Source organism: Suillus fuscotomentosus (assembly GCF_016647785.1).
Source record: "Suillus fuscotomentosus strain FC203 chromosome Unknown F5891scaffold_38, whole genome shotgun sequence".
NCBI lineage: Eukaryota > Fungi > Basidiomycota > Agaricomycetes > Boletales > Suillaceae > Suillus > Suillus fuscotomentosus.
The window spans coordinates 252437-268849 of NW_024539550.1; the positions used below are offsets into that span (position 1 = coordinate 252437).

The following is a 16413-nucleotide window of genomic DNA, read 5'->3' on the forward strand; positions in this document are numbered from 1 at the left end:
GGCAGGCATCAAAGACTGGCCCACCCCTGAAACAGTAAAAGACGTTCGATCCTTCTTGGGCTTTTGCAACTTCTACCGAACCTTCATTTCCCACTACTCGGATATAGCTCGACCCCTTATCGACCTAACGAAGAAGGATGTCTCATTCTCTTGGACGCCCTTGTGCCAGCAAACGTTCGAGAAGCTAAAAGAATGCTTCACCTCACACCCTGTTCTTCAGAACCCTGATCCCCACCATCAATTCGCCATCGCTACGGATGCTTCTCTTGTCGCATCAGGAGGAGTATTGCTGCAGACTGACACTAATGGCGTCTATCACCCATGTGCATACTTATCGCAGTCATTCAGTCCTGCCGAAAGAAACTACCCCATTCATGATCGCGAGCTGTTGGCTATTATCCGCGCTCTCACCCATTGGCGACACTACCTCGAAGGACATCCACAACCGGTTATTGTATTTACTGATCATATGAACCTCCTCTATTTCGCAAAAGCAGAGCGCCTATCCAGAAGACAGGCCAGATGGCAACTACTCCTCACCTCTTTCGACTTAAAGTTATATCACGTTCCCGGTACAAAATTAGCAGTTCCAGATGCCCTTTCTCGCCGACCGGACCATGGCGACGGGTCGGGAGATAATGCTGACGCCGTCCTCCTTCCTGATTCCATGTTTATCCGCCTAATCGATGAAGAATTACGAGCAGCTATTGCTTCCACCGCACCCCTTGACGACCCCCTCTTCTCTGCCGCGCAAGATGCCCTTAATGGCCTATGTTTGCCTCCTATGAAATCATCGCTTAGCGACTGGCGAATCGCCGATAATATTCTGTTCTACAAAGATAGAGCTTATATCCCTCCCGCACATCGACCGCAGTTACTCCGGAAGCATCATGATCACCCTTCTGCAGGACATCCCGGATGCTTTAAAACCGAAGAACTCGTCAAACGGGAAGCCTGGTGGCCCAGTATGGGCACTTATATCCGCAATTACGTCGATGGCTGCGCTACGTGCCAACAGATGAAGGTGGACACTCACCCTGTAACCCCACCCCTACACCCTATCAGTACTATGGCTACTCGCCCCTTTTCCCAGATCTCTGTCGATCTCATTACCGATCTCCCCGTTTCATCTGGTTTTGATAGTGTCATGGTCGTGGTAGACCACGGACTTAGTAAGGGGGTGATCATTACTCCTTGCCATAAAACAATTACCTCGGAAGGAGTGGCGAAGCTATTTTTAAAACACGTTTTCAAAAGATTTGGTCTCCATGACAAAGTAATCTCCGATCGTGGACCACAGTTCTTATCCAGATTCTCGATCGAACTTGCACGACTCCTAGATTATTCTTTAGCCCCCTCCACTGCCTACCACCCACAAACCGACGGACAGACCGAGCGATTAAACCAGGAACTCGAGACGTATCTTCGAATGTATTGCCAGAACAATCCTTCTGAATGGGTGGAACATCTCCCTATGGCAGAATTTGTTCACAATCATAGAAGACACTCCGCAAAAGATGCATCTCCCTTCTTTATCATGATGGGATACGAGCCGAAAGCTCTCCCACACTTACTCCCGGAATCGGACGTTCCCGCTGCTGAGGAACGAGTCAGAATTCTTCAAAAGATAAGAGAAGAAGCCATCTCCTGTCATAACATTGCTATGCAACGAATGGCGGAAAGATCCTTCGGACAGAAGTACGAACCATGGAAAGTCGGAGATAAGGTATGGCTGTCCGCCGCCAATCTGAGACTAAAGCTCCCATCCCGGAAACTGGCACCCAAGAGATACGGCCCGTTCATTATCACGGCTGTACTATCCGCTATCACGTTCACACTCCAGTTACCGCCGCAATGGAAGATCCACCCTACGTTCCACGCTTCGCAACTATCCTCCTATCGCGAAAATAACGTACACGGTCCGAACTTCCTAGAACCACCACCTGATATTCTCGAAGAAGAAGAAGAATATGAAATAGAAGCAATCCTCGCACATAAAGGAAACGGAAATCGCCGTCGATATCTGGTATCATGGAAAGGGTATTCTTCGGCTAGCAATGAGTGGATCCCCGAAAAGAATCTGGAAAATGCCGAAGAGACCCTTAGAGCCTATAAAGCCAGAAACACGCTTTGAGGTTACTCAGTACCTCGACGACATCGTTCTCACCCAAATACAAAACCTACAAACAGAATGCCCTTCCCCACATCCACCTACACGCTCCCATACCACTCCACCTTCGATACCGCCCCTCTTGATTCCAATGACGAACGATACGAGACCTTCATCACCCAAGCTGAAGACCTCACCCTCATCGAGGCAGCACTCCTCTGCCCCCAACATGCTATCGAACTCACCAGAGTTCTCTTCGGAAGAAATGCCCATTCCATTAACCTCCTCATCAACATCATCCGAGCCACTGAAATCATCGAGCGAGTCTGCCGCCTCGTCGAAGACAACACAGTTCGCCACAGTCTCATGCATATGCAGAGGCGCATACGCAACTTTGCTTTGCGTCTTATTCCTGAGGAAGTTAAGGATGATATTAGAACCGTCATCCACATTGTCGCAGAACAAACCGCAGGAGTTGCTCGCCCGCCTTCTCCTACGAACCCCGCAACCACAGATGGAGTCCCTCCTCCCTCTTATCAAGACGCCGTACCTACTCTTCCCGCTAACATTCCTAATGAGCTATTGGCTGCGGTCAACAATCTTGCGCAGACAACGGAAGCCATAATGGCATCCCTAAGAGAGGAAAATCCCCAAGTGATTCCCGTCCCCGTTCCCACCGTAGAAACCATCGAACATCCTCCTCATCTTTATACTGCATTTTCCGCCACCCGCGAAGAAATCGCTGCTGACCCAAATCATCAGTGCCTCTCACACTACGAGGTGCAAGATCTAGCCGACGCACTGGCTACACTCCATATTCATCCCCCGCTCGTCATCCCGAACTCATTATCTTCGCATACCTTTACGGATGGAATCGTACCGATACAAGCGTTGGGAAGAACCCAACCTGCCACTCCCGCTGAGCTAATCGCGGAGGCAGAGCGACAAGATGTTGCCGTCCACCATCCTATACGACGAACCGCCCCATCCAGAAAGAGAGTACGAGGCCAGCGTTCCCGTACTGATAAGGGGAAGAAACGTGCCACCAGCGCCGATGAAGCACTTAGCCCTAAACCAGGCCCATCACCCTTACGAGCGACCTCTTCTAACCCCGATGAGAATCGCGTTTGCAGATACTGCAAGACGCTCGGGCATAGGCAAGTTCATTGCCCCGAATACTACTGCCGCGTCTGTCGAGAATTATCTCCAGGCCATCTTTCGCTCTACTGCCCGCACTACACTGGGGAATCCCCCACTTCCTTAACCTGGAAGGACGATGGATTCTACCGAACCCTCGCACTCTGGGAGAATGATTTAGATGACGCGTATGCCGCCCAATGTAGGGAAGAAGAAGCGCTTTATGAGTTAGAACGCATGAAAGCCGGACCAGACGACGGTCCAGATGCTCTCGATTACTCGGACGATCCTATCTACTACGCTAACCAGGATGATTGAATCCGGTGGCTTCAACCCTAGTAAGGGGGTAATGTTACAATCGCTCTACTTTCTTTACTTCTCACGTATCTGCCATTATGCCTTACGTTCTTAGCAGTTTAGCTTTCCTTTCTTGGTCTTACTTCCGCATTCGACCTCTGTACTATTATCTCACCGTAGCCTTGGTCCGTGCGCATATAGTTTCCTATTTAAGCACGTGTACTTTACTTAGAAACGTCACTTCAATCTTACTAGGTTTTACCCTGAAAACTTCCTTCTCTTAAGACCACCAATCTTAAGACGTCAGAACCGATCTCTTTGTCAAAGCACTCCTTTGACTAAAGTCTACGAACCTCTTCTTATCTGAAGAGCTATACAAAGACCTCAACAACGTGAACGCTCTGTCGAGCCTTTGTTGTTAAAGAACTATCCTAGTTCGTAACATGGACAGTCTTGTAGCCTGTAAACTCTAGTTTTGAAACTTTCCACTCTGCAAGACAGGGTAGTGCGTCCATCCAATCTAGAAGTTGATCTTTTGAGGTGAAAGATGGTTTTGGGCGAGTGCTAAACTGTGAAAGAGTCAGACTTGTCGAATAGTGCTTAGAGTCTCCTACCCATTTCAACTTCAAGAACTTGTCAATTTGAGTCTGATTCAGGTTTTGAATCAAGAAACTAGCTAATTCCCACTCCCCCTCGTCATGGAAAGGATAATAAGTGTTTATCTCCCGCCGATAATTATATTGATCGTCCTGCAACCTGTCATATAGGTTTTTACCGATACCAAAGACGTATCCAGAGCGAGGATGACAATGGCCAGTGGTATTAGATGGCGGACCTCGCAACCCAGGGGGAACGGCTGATTGTTGTGAACGTGCTTTGTGCGGCCAGCAGGTAGACTGTGAATTGAGATGCAGAACGACTGCTTCGATCGAAGGGAACTCCCTATTGCAATTGGGACACAGCCTGGTAAAGGTATGCATACTAAAGCTAAAGTCAAAGCAACTTAATGGATAATACGCACATTTACTTGGGCAATGGGTCAGCGTTGGAGTCTAGTCTTTCAAACTCCGCTGTGTTGCTTGCTGACATTGCCAGTGTATTCACAGGGTATTGGTGTATTCACTGTACTATTATCAGCCTGCATTGAAGGCTAGAGAGACACTGTCTTGCCGACATTGATATTTGTTCATGTCACCCTCACTTCCACCTTCATCTCTGACTCGACCCAGCAGTCCCGGCAACTGCCTCCCTCCATCAAGCAGTCCCCCATCCTCTCCTCTATCGGGATCTTCTTCAGCTCCTGGGTCGCCTCTTTTTGATTCTTTCCATCTCTCAGAGAGTTCTCCTGATACCAGACATTCTGACCTATGTGCTTCCCTCAAAGGTATCTCCTCAGCGGAGAAGACACCTCCGCCCGTGACTCCGGCTTCTGCTACTGAGGGATCAAACAGCTTATTTTATAATCCACCCGCATCTCCAGATCTTTCTCGCAGTGCTCGACGTCAGTTTATACGTGACAGAATGAGCAGGAAGTTTGTACCATACCCCCCGGACCCAGCTCCACTCGAGGTTCGTTTTGCAGCGCGTCTTATGGGGCGGGAACGCAGACCTTATGTATCCAGCGAATCTCTTCTCAAGGTATTATTATTCTATCCAGTTCCATCCAAACAACTCATTTATATTTTATAAAGCATGCTGGATACTTAGAGAATGGCCTTGCGCAAATGCATCCTTCAACTCTGTACAAAGGATACCAGGCACAGCTTGCAGCTCGTGAGACTGCGCGTCAGCGCATGCTGGCGACTGCGTGGGAAATCGAGGAAACTGAACGCTTCATCATATTCCTCAATGCCATACATGCCGACAATGAAGACCGGCTCAAACTCACAGACGACCAGTTACACGCCTTTAGGAACCTCTTTTCTGAGCGTGACTGCGTAGATGCCGATGATGACCGAGACTATCTTCAAGCGGTCTATGAAGATGAATGCGAAATTCTTAAGATTGTCGCATCCCAAGCTGAGCATGTGGCAAAGGTCTTAGGCTCACGTGTCAGCAAGGCTTTCCAACATGGGGTTGGAGCATCCAGATCGTCTTCGTTGCAACCTGGGTTTGTTGGTGATGACAGTGTCGATAAGGCATCTGTAGAATCCGGGGCCGATGGTTCCGGATCCCCCACTGCCGGCGGGGTTCCTGATGACGACGACAACCCTATATATCTGGGAACCCCTGATAACCTTGGAATTCATCCCAAAGCGTCTTGCGTGGCCACCGCAATGTGACTTCTTATCGTGGTAAGTCGATTCATGTGTCTGATTATTACTCCACACTGATTGATTGATAAGGAATGTTGTAATACACGCGACACCCTTTCATCATAGCCTTCTTCCAGACCGTGTTAGTTTGTCATATGCACACCGTTTTTTACCTCCTCGCCCCTTCTTTCCCCGCTTCTTTGACCTCACGGTCACAAGTACATCAAGTCACAAGCTGTATAGTTTGTTTGCATTCGCGTATCTCCGTTTGTATTAGAATTGTAATTGATATGCCCTTTGCCCTCCCCCAAGTGATTCTACCTTGATGAGTACCCAACGTCGTGCGCCGCGCAAAGGTAAAACCACAATTCCAAAACCTCCTCGAGGATCTGGTCTCAACCCTTCCCATGCGCCTGCGGACACGCAGATCAATATTCCCGACGAACAACCGCGGCCTCCGGAAATGTCTAACTTCGATCCACATCAGCGACAGCACGCCTTTGGTACATATAATCAGTGAGTCTTCCCATCTCTTTTGTCGCGGACTCAGACTCAAAATAACAATAGGCCGAGTCCCGGCTACTCAAATCCTGGAGATAGTAGCTCAGGTGCCGGGTACACCAACTCGCTCTTAGGCGCCGGGTACACCAACTCGCTCTCTAATGCCGGGTACACCAACTCGCTCTCTAACGCTGGGTACACCAACTCTCTCTCTAGCGCCGGGTACACCAACTCTCTCTCTAGCGCCGGGTACACCAACTCTCTCTCTAGCGCCGGCTACACCAACTCTCTCTCTAGTGCCGGCTACACTAACTCTCTCTCTAGCGCCGGCTACACCAACTCTCTCTCTGCTGCCGGCTATAGCGCCCAGTCCTCCTCCCAGTCCTTGTCTGGCGCTCAATCCCCAAGGGCTGGTCCCTCAAACATCAACTACAATGTTCCATCACTCGCGTCACGTACGTATTGTTTCTTTTCATTGTAAATCATTTTCTAACAAACACACCATGTTCAGCACCGAGCTCCCACCTTATCGGGCCCATACCTCATTGGTTGGGCGGTGATGCCGACGCCGCACGCGCACTGACACACAATCCCATACTGGACGAAATACCGGTATCCAACGTGATACATGTGAGTACTTAATGTTATATATCTTACTACACGTTTTAATGATAACAGACTTTGGGTCCGGTGCGCTCTATCGAAAGACGCCGACGCTCCCGACGTATGCCCTCAACGCCGTCGTTGGCGCCTTATTCGGCGCCCCCATGCCCGACGCGTACCCCAAATCCCAGCCCGCCTCCATCCCCAACGCGCACTCCAAATCCTGGCCCGTCCTCGGCTACAACGTCGAGTGACGTTGTCATCCAGGTCAAGGTCAGTGCGGCGGACCGCGAGCAAGTCTACAGCCGCTCGCGAGACCTTATCAAGGGCACCATCTTCACGCCTGATGCAATCGCATCAAAATCTGAGGACCAGAGTCGCCTCGTCAGGGATATGATCAAAGCATCAGCGCCTTCCATTCCGAGCCTTCGCGGTAAGTTCAATGAAGACTCTTTTAGCTTATACTGAATGAATAGTAGGGCTAAATCGATGGCCATCGACGCCGAAAGATGTGCCGACGATTTGGCGGGGAGTGGTCCTAGTGCGTTCGACGATGATGACGATTGCGCGACAAAACGTGGTGATGGCATACGACCTGCTCCCCGAACACGATTCCAACATCCCACCAGATCAATTTCGTGTCGATCGAGTAGCTAGTCTTGTGCGAGACAAGGCCTATATGCACAAACATTCATTTTCTCAGGTATGTTTATTTTTTGTTTCGAAATCAAGATCTAACTAAGGCTTAGGACGGGACGGTGATCATTCACAACAAATGCCAGAATAAATTCATATTCACCCTGCTCATCAAACTCATCTGGCTCTCGAATCACGGACTTCACGCGCTACTCGGCAACCACCAATCACCTCGTGAGGCACTGCATCATGCGTACTGCCTTGCATGTTCAATAACGGAGCATGCATTATTGGAACAAGGCCAACTAATATTCACGAAGCAGAAGTTCTCGCCGACTGAGAACAAGACGATATTCGATAGCGTTAATTTTTTTCTAAATTCTCTCAGTGAGGAGGAGAAGGCAAGTCTTGATAGATGGAAAGACCATCTGATTGTTTGTGGGAGGTCGCAACAGGGGTCTACTGCCATTCTTTCCGATTTCGACTTGACTATTGAAACGTAGAATTTGGACTATAGTTCGCAGTTTTAGCATAGTTCATAGTTTTTGTGTTAGATTCCCACAAATTTCGTGATTCTACCTACAATAAATTATTAAAATGCATACCGGAGTGCTTCAAACAGTCAGATATTAGTATTACGAACGCCAAACGTATACCGGAGTACTTAAAACAGTCATTACGGATGCCTGACCTGACTATACCATATCCGAGAAGTTTCAGACATGTTTTAAACTCGGTTCGAACACGGACCCTCTCTTAGATGTGGCTCAGAGTCACAGATGGAGGCGTGGGCATGAACAGCCTTAAGTGTCCTGGGCGTCTATTGAAATGAGGCAAGCTGTGAAGCACCATAAAACGCACCATACCGTACCCTCTACAGCTTAGAGAAAGACACAATCCCTCCAAAGTTTAGCCTCGCCTGTATTCTATACCATCAACATTCAGTAAAATGTCGGACATCATTCCAATTGCTACACCCCTACGAGAGTTCAGAGGCCATGAAAATTGCATAAACGCAATCGCAGTTTTGCCCGATAAACGACGGATGGTTACAGGCTCGGTCGACAAGACGCTTCGTCTGTGGGACTTGAAGACAGGTGTGATGTTGAAGAAGATGGAGGGACATCGCAGTTGGGTGTTCGCATTGGCAGTATCACAAGATGGGCAATTGATAGCAAGCGGTGATTGCGATGGAGAGATCATCGTCTGGCACGGAGAAACTGGCTAATCACTGACCAAAATCGAAGCACACTCCGATTTTATATCCTCGCTGGATTTTTCTCCTGATGGAACAGCGCTGGCCACTGGTTCATATTGTGAAAAAATAACGAAACTGTGGAATACCAAAACCTGGCAGCAGCAAGGAGATCCAATCGAGTGTGGTGATCAGTGTGTTAAGCGCATACGGTATTCACCGTCCGGAGAACTTATTGCCATCAAATCGAATGGCAATATGGAAATTTACGATTCAAGCACGAAGAAACGCGTCACATCAGTCCTAGTCAAGGCTTGTATATCATTGACCTTGGCACTCGCGTGGACGCCCGATAGCACACGCCTTCTCACAGGTGGCGGTCAGGGGGATCCTACCATACGTGAATGGAATACAACAACCTGGGAGCAGGTCGGTGATCCTTACAAGGGCCACACTCACGATATCAATGCTATTGCCATTCATCCTACTGGTACGTTCGTCGCATCTGGATGTAATTACGGCGATGTCCGTCTCTGGCGGCTCTCAAATCGACGAACCGTCGCTATATTCAAGCTAAAGGCGTACGGTGACGTCACTTTCTCCGTGGATGGCAGCCGCATCCTCAGTGGAGGCAGCAATAGCATCATCTCAGAGTGGGCAGTACCTCGGGGTATTCATCGTGAGGCATGTTTCCGTCCCTGACTCATATACAAAGAATTGAGCATGGTTCTTGCAGACTATCGCCATCACAACAGCCCGCGATGCACGGCGAGATGGAGACCTATCTACTGATGAAGAACTACTCACGCACAAGGCACACCAGAAACAGTGTGATGCACTCTTTCGGGAGGGTAAACTCCAAGATGCCGTGGAATCGTACCAACACATGATGGCTTTGAGCGACGAAACTGCAAATGCTGACTACTTTGACTGGTCTAGTAATGGCAAGTCTCGAGTCCGCAATGTCGATCGCGCAGGCTACAATCCTTACCCACATTTCTCTCAGATTTCAAGAAACAATGCAGCGCACTCTGCACTGCTAACGGTGATGCTGCCTTGGCTGCAAGCGATTACGACCAGGCTATTGATCTATACTCCATGGTGATCGACCTGGATCCTGCATCCGATGTTGTCTTTGCAAATCGCAGCCAGGCAAACTTGAGTAAAATGCTATGGGAGGATGCGCTCCTCGACGCGGACAAGGTGCGGTAGCACCTACGTTTTCATGGGCCATGTTGACTTCGGCGATGCATAGGTCACCGAACTCAATCCTTCGTCTCACATTGGATTCCAGTTGGCGCACGCAGCGCTGCGTGGCGCGCAACGTTACGATGAAGCCATGGAGGCCTTCACGATCATGTTGTCAAAGTTGGACGAAGCTCCCGAAGCTCACATACGAGGTAAGCCATGGAACACTCCTGCGTCGTCTCTAAAACCCCATCTCGTTCTGCAGATCTGCGTCAGCAGTACGTCTGTCCATCCGAGGCGGAAGACGCTATTCGGAAAGCAGTTATAATTGAACTCACCAACGCCCCCCTTCGTCTGCTCAACACCTCCACGGGAATTCTGTGCGACAGAGCAGCACAGCTAAACTCCTTCAAGACGAGTCCAGAATACAAGGAGCTTTTGTCATTCATAACAAAGCGATCGGATCTCCAAATGGAACGCATCAAGGAGGTGGTGACGATGCACTTCCGTTGCGTTTTGCTATCACACAGGTGGGAAGAGAGGGAGGCGCTGCTGCACCACATCCAGGATAAAGATGTGCGCAAGTTGAAGGGAGTTGGCGGGATCACGAAACTGCAGTCGTTCTGCAAAGTCACTCGTGATGCGGGGTATAGCTGGGCGTGGATGGATACATGCTGCATCGACAAGAGCAACAACGTCGAGCTTCAAGAATCGGTCAATTCCATGTTCGTCTGGTACCATCACTCGGCGCTTACCATAGTCTACCTATCCGATGTCCCTCCTTCATCCCAACCCGGCGCACTGGCGAGCAGTGTTTGGAATGAGCGAGGATGGACCTTTCAAGAATTAGTGGCTCCGAAAGTCCTTATATTTTATCAGAAGGATTGGTCATTATATCGCAACGATCGCTCTCCCAACCACAAAGAGTCCCCAGAAATCATGAAGGAGTTGGAGGGTGCCACGGGAATAGATCCACAGGCCCTGCTATCCTTCCATCCAGGGGTGAGAGATGCTAGACAGAAACTGCAATGGGCATCGAAGCGCGTCACCACTGTGCAGGAAGACACCGCGTACTCGTTATTTGGTATTTTCGACGTCCACTTACCTGTCATCTATGGTGAGAGGAAGCAGAGCGCGCTCGGGCGGCTCCTGCAGGATATTGTGTCTCGGTCGGGCGACATCACCGCCCTGGACTGGGTCGGACAATCGTCCGAGTTCAATAGTTGCCTTCCAGCCGACATCATCTCATATGCAACCCCGCCATGCTCCCTACCATCACTGTCTGAAGATGAGATTCAGACAGCGGTCTCTTCGTTGCGAAACATCGTGGCTGTTGACTTAGCTTCTAAACTGTATAACATGCTCGAGGACATGAATGCTCCCCTCTTCGCCAACAGCAGACTCCGTCTACCTTGCATCGCATTCCGGGTCACAGAAGTCAAACGGAGGCGCGGTGACGCTACTCATTCCACGTATGGAGTGAAAGCAAATGGGCTTTGGAACTTGGTGATCACCACGGACGAGACACTAAAACAGTTCTCGCGCGCAAAGCCTACTGGACAGACGTTCTTTCTTGTCCGCCCATGGGATCGTCGCCTCCTTGAGCTGCCTGACTTTGCAGACGAAGCGGAGAGCGTGGGAGATTTGTCCGAGTCCGAGTCGTCCAGCAACTCACCTGGAGAAGAGGAGTCGTCAGTTGGCTCGGAAGTTGACTCGCGATCATTGCGTTTGATGGTTCACCTTGGGCAGGCTTTCAGCGCACTCTTGGTAGCGCAGCAACGCGTTGGAGAGTACAAGAGGGTCGCTTCGGACCGTAATATCATTGCGCAGGTGAAAGACCCGGCTTCGATTGACGTTTTGAATATCAGGACCCTAGACATATTGTAGTTTGTATGGTTTTTCATGTGCGTATATTGACATATGGTACCATCCATATCAATGCGAGCACAGAGGGCAACTCATGTGTACACGAGTATCAATAATGTTAGGGTACAAAAAAAAATTAATCAATTTCCGTCTTTCAAGGTGCACGAGTAGCCACTCGTTGCGAGTACAGCATTTCCATTGGCAACGCGGAGTTCCCTCCATTCCTCGTTGAGAGCTGAGGGTAGCATGAGTGAAAATCATAGCACGGGTGAAAGACTATGACGTACCAGGGATCCAAGCAAGGAAGATAGCCTTCGTGGGTTCATCGCTCATGTCCATCATGTATCGATATGACTCGAGTGCTGCTCCAAATTGACCTCCCCTAATGAGCGCGTGGCATCGTTTCTGGTTCGCATTTTGCCACAAGGACTTGAGGTCCCAGCCGAAAAGCTGCGCAAGCACGCGGTTGAGCGTGGATGATTATACTGTGTCAAGTCATATCAACGTACCACGACAAAGCCCTCGTACATGGAATGAATGTCTGACTTGGAAAAGAAAGCGCCGGCATTGACAGCAGCAGTGAAGTGGTCGACAGCTTCTTTGTAGAGGGCGTTATCCATGGCAATGTTTCCCAGTTGGACTCGCAGATATGCCTGATGTGCGAAGCACAGAAAAACCAGTGAGCATACGAACCTGGGCTTGGTCAAGCGTATGTTGCTCACTTCTACAACACGAGAAGCAAGAGGATCGGCGTTGGGACGGGCAGCTAGCTCTTGTACGAAGCGCATTGCTTCTTCATGGTTATTGGCATTGAACAATGCGATGGCCTGAAAACCTCTAATGAAGCATCGAATACGAGTAAACTATTTACCTACTTTGATCAAGAAAATAAATTGCGCCGTCAATGAATCTCCGTCGGTGGACGTGAATGCGAGGTCAAATTCTGTCATCGCTTCTCGGATCTGTTGTTTCCCACAGAGGGCAATGCCCTTAGAGACATAGCCTGACAATGAAGGCTGAATGCTAACAGACTATGTCACGACCAACGTTAAGGGGGACACGATGGGGGGTGCCAGTGTACTCACCTTGTTTGCATCATCAAGTGCGCTGTCCCAGTCGAGTCGTCGTGCCATGACGAATGAGCGGTTGGCATAGGAGGTATGGCTGTTAGCGTCAACTTCGATCTCTTGTGTGAGTAATTGTTCGGCAGTAGTCAAGTCTCCCGTGATGCATGCATCATGGATGATGGTGTCGATAGCCAGGATCTGCGTGAAGGCAGGGGCATGCTCGACTTATATGTTACGTGAGTCAAAATTGGAAGCATGCCTTTAAATCGGGGTATTGAACCTTTGAATCAAAAGACGCGAGATGAGATGATGCAAGGACCAGAGAATTAAGAAGAAAGTACCCTTGCCACCTGTTCCTTGATAGCATCCTTTGGCAAAACATCTTCTGGCACCGCCCACTCTGGGACCCGCCCATTATCATCTCCGCCGAAGATACGCTTCCCATCCATCGAGAAGGTGATACAGTACATGGAGTGAGAGTGCTTGAATATCATGATGCTTCGCCGATCTGACAGCGACCAGAGGTGCACTTGGTTATCAAGAGATGCGGAAGCAAGGAGTGTGCCAGCAGGGTGAATGGCAATGGCTTGGATCGCCTGAGTATGGCCTGTCCAAGAATCACCGATCTGCTCCCAGGTCAACGCATCCCACTCCCGTATAGTGGGATCAGTCTCGGAGCCGCTTGAGAAAAGGTGTGTACCATCAGACGTCCACGCGAGTGACATGTTATATTTTGCGTGACCCTTGAAGTTTGCAACACATTCTCGGGTGTCTGCATCATAAATTTTGATCCTGCTCTCCGTTGCAATTGCAAGAAGTTCACCAGACGGCGAATACCGAATGCAACGAACGGGGCTACCACAGTCCATTTGACTTCCTTGTCGCTTCCATGTTTTTGTGCTCCACAACTTTGTCGTGGAGTCACTCGAACCAGTTGCCAGCATGGTACCATCAGGAGAAAAGTCCAATGTGTAGATTCGACTAGAGTGGGGTTTGGATTTGGAAGATTGAGCAAAAGTTTCTCCGTGCCAGGTGATGACTTCTCCGTTGGCATCACCGCTTGCGATCAATTGCCCATCTCGTGATACCGCCAATGCCCACACCTCGCTAGAATGCCCCACCATTTTCTTCGACACTCCACCTGTCTTCAAGTCCCACAGACGAACTGTCTTGTCTTTTGAACCAGTAATCATACTTTGTCTATTGGAGAAAACTGAGACTGCAGTCACGATGGCTCCATGGTCTTTGAACTCTCGAATGGGTGCGGGGCTTGGAACGAGCTGAGACATTTGATTCGAGGTCAGGGTAGACGTGGTAGAGGGATAGTGGGTGAGGCGAAGCTACGGAGATGTGTGCGCTAGGTGATTTATCCTGGGTTGATCAGACGCCCAAGACACGAGGCCATACATATGGTATTTGGTCCGGTGACATGTCGACCCTCTGTTCCATGGAATGTTCTTGCTGCAGATCCGAACTCTTCCATGCGTGGTATCGGCACTGCAGTTTTCGCTGGTGTTCCTTGAAATTTGTATTGAAGATAAGCGATATTAATCAGTCGTTCGAACTCTACTTTGCTCCACTTCATCATGATGTTCAGGGCCGACAAGCCTCTCTTTGGAGGTGACGTTGCGGGTGGCAGGAATATGTGATACGAGGAATGCAGGCCCTCAAACGATGGCTTCGAGACATTGGACTATGGTGAAAGAAATGAGATTCGCAATCAGTAACAACGGATTCGATCAGGCCTCAGGGTCTCTAGAAATTGTTTTCATGTTACATATGAAAACCACAATACGATATGAGCGCAAAGAAATACAGGGAATGTCAATGTGACCTCGCAAGAAATCTTTGTGTCATGATGATATGCAAGCTACAGCGCCCTGCAGTCTTGCTTGTAGAGCTAAGTGAAGAGCGATTTAGGACTGTACGTAGCACGAGGTGAGCATCACTGAAAAGACTCACCAGAGAACCAAGCACGGAAGCAGACCTTGACAAACTTCATTACTCACGTCCTGTTATGGATCGGTACGATTCAAATGCTTCTGCAAGTATACCTACCCAAACGAGTGCACGGTTTGTTACTCACTCCGCCATGACAAGCAATAGGATTGAAATCGGAGCTAGCTCTTGGACACGCTGGATTGCCTCTTCATCTGAATTGAGCAGTGCAATAGTCTGAAACACGTAATGAAGCAGGAGGTATACCCCACCTGTCTTTGAAATTTAAAACTCCGTTCATAGAGGAAGCACCATGATCAATGCTTTTGGAAATATATATAACGAATTCGAAGGCTTGATCTCGAACTCAATTGGACCGTACAACGCAGGCTCCAGTACTATGCAACAACTGCATAGCGTCCGTGCACACCTACGACTTCTTGGGACACAATCACAACTGGTGTAACACTGCAAGCCATTATTCACCCAAAGCAGATCGCCTCAACGCTCGGAACATGATATAAATTGATTGGTTCCCAGTGGCACCCACTTGGTGAACATATGTTGCGCTGCTGCGAAATGCTACAGCATTTTCGAACACATCCCCAACTGATATATAGTATGTGATTATCAGCCATGTGAAGAAAATGACGTTAATGGCGGAAGCGAGACTTAAGTTCAGGCCTGCTCGCTCGATGAACACGTTCTCGCTGCCTGGAAGATGTGAGCTTTCAATCTCACATGAAAGATTGTCACACAGTTGATGAAAATCAGCCATTTCAAAAAGGTGGTGTCCATAGCTCAGGTAAGACAAATTTCTCCAAGTTTGAGTTCAAATAGTATCAAGAACTTTTCCTAACCAGCAGCCGTCGCAGGAAAATGAGGAAATCACCTTTCCTCTATAAGAGTCAAGACCAAATATAACAATGTGATGCTCGATAGCAGAATTGTGCTAGTTCTGGTGATTACGTGCTATATGTTGTAATCTATTCCCTTCTGAAACCTTCACCGGTTCACTGATGACACCCTCTGCAGCTCAGAGAAAGACACCATCCCTCCAAAGTTTAGCCTCCGCCGTATTCCATGCCATCAGCATTCAGCAAAATATCGGAGCTCATTACAATCACCATTCCTTTACGAGAGTTCAAAGGCCATGAAGGACGCATAAATGCAGTCGCAGTTTTACCGGATAAGCGACGGATGGTTACGGGCTCGGACGACAAGACGCTTCGTCTGTGGGACTTGAAGACAGGCGTTGTGTTGAAGAAGATGGAAGGGCATCGCAATGGGGTGACGAGATTGGCGGTATCACGAGATGGACAATTGATAGCAAGCGGTGATAGAGGCGGAGAGGTCATCGTCTGGCATGGAGAAACTGGCGAATTGCTCACCAAAATCGAAGCACACCCCGGTTGGATCTCCTCGCTGGATTTTTCTCCCGATGGAACAGTCCTGGCCGCTGGTTCATATCACAACAAAATGACGAAACTGTGGAATACCAAAACCTGGCAGCAGCAAGGAGATCCAATCGAATGTGGTGATCACAGTGTTTCCCGCATACGGTGTTCACCGTCCGGAGAACTCATTGCCATCAAGACATCAAATGACAATATTGAAATT

General features: G+C 49.1%; 3 protein-coding genes across 3 annotated transcripts; 2 read left to right on the forward strand and 1 right to left on the reverse strand.

The window, feature by feature from the left end:
- Positions 1 to 3993: 3993 nt before the first annotated feature.
- Positions 3994 to 4350, reverse strand: F5891DRAFT_934871 (uncharacterized protein; the record flags this gene model as incomplete). Its single annotated transcript, XM_041374032.1, has 2 exons — positions 3994 to 4113; positions 4159 to 4350. Coding segments are annotated over 2 exons (312 nt in total), but the record flags the coding sequence as incomplete, so codon positions are not given.
- A 102-nt stretch (positions 4351 to 4452) lies between these two features.
- Positions 4453 to 8042, forward strand: F5891DRAFT_981749 (uncharacterized protein; the record flags this gene model as incomplete). The annotated part of the gene is made up of 9 exons (XM_041377148.1): positions 4453 to 4516; positions 4929 to 5113; positions 5236 to 5822; positions 6112 to 6315; positions 6367 to 6755; positions 6812 to 6930; positions 6979 to 7336; positions 7383 to 7606; positions 7653 to 8042. 9 exons carry the CDS (start codon positions 4453 to 4455, stop codon positions 8040 to 8042), a joined length of 2520 nt encoding a protein of 839 aa, XP_041224172.1.
- Positions 8043 to 9832: 1790 nt separating this feature from the next.
- Positions 9833 to 11809, forward strand: F5891DRAFT_1174098 (uncharacterized protein; the record flags this gene model as incomplete). The annotated part of the gene is made up of 3 exons (XM_041365652.1): positions 9833 to 9937; positions 9990 to 10134; positions 10188 to 11809. The coding sequence occupies 3 exons, from the start codon at positions 9833 to 9835 to the stop codon at positions 11807 to 11809; spliced, it is 1872 nt and encodes a 623-aa protein (XP_041224173.1).
- Positions 11810 to 16413: the final 4604 nt, after the last annotated feature.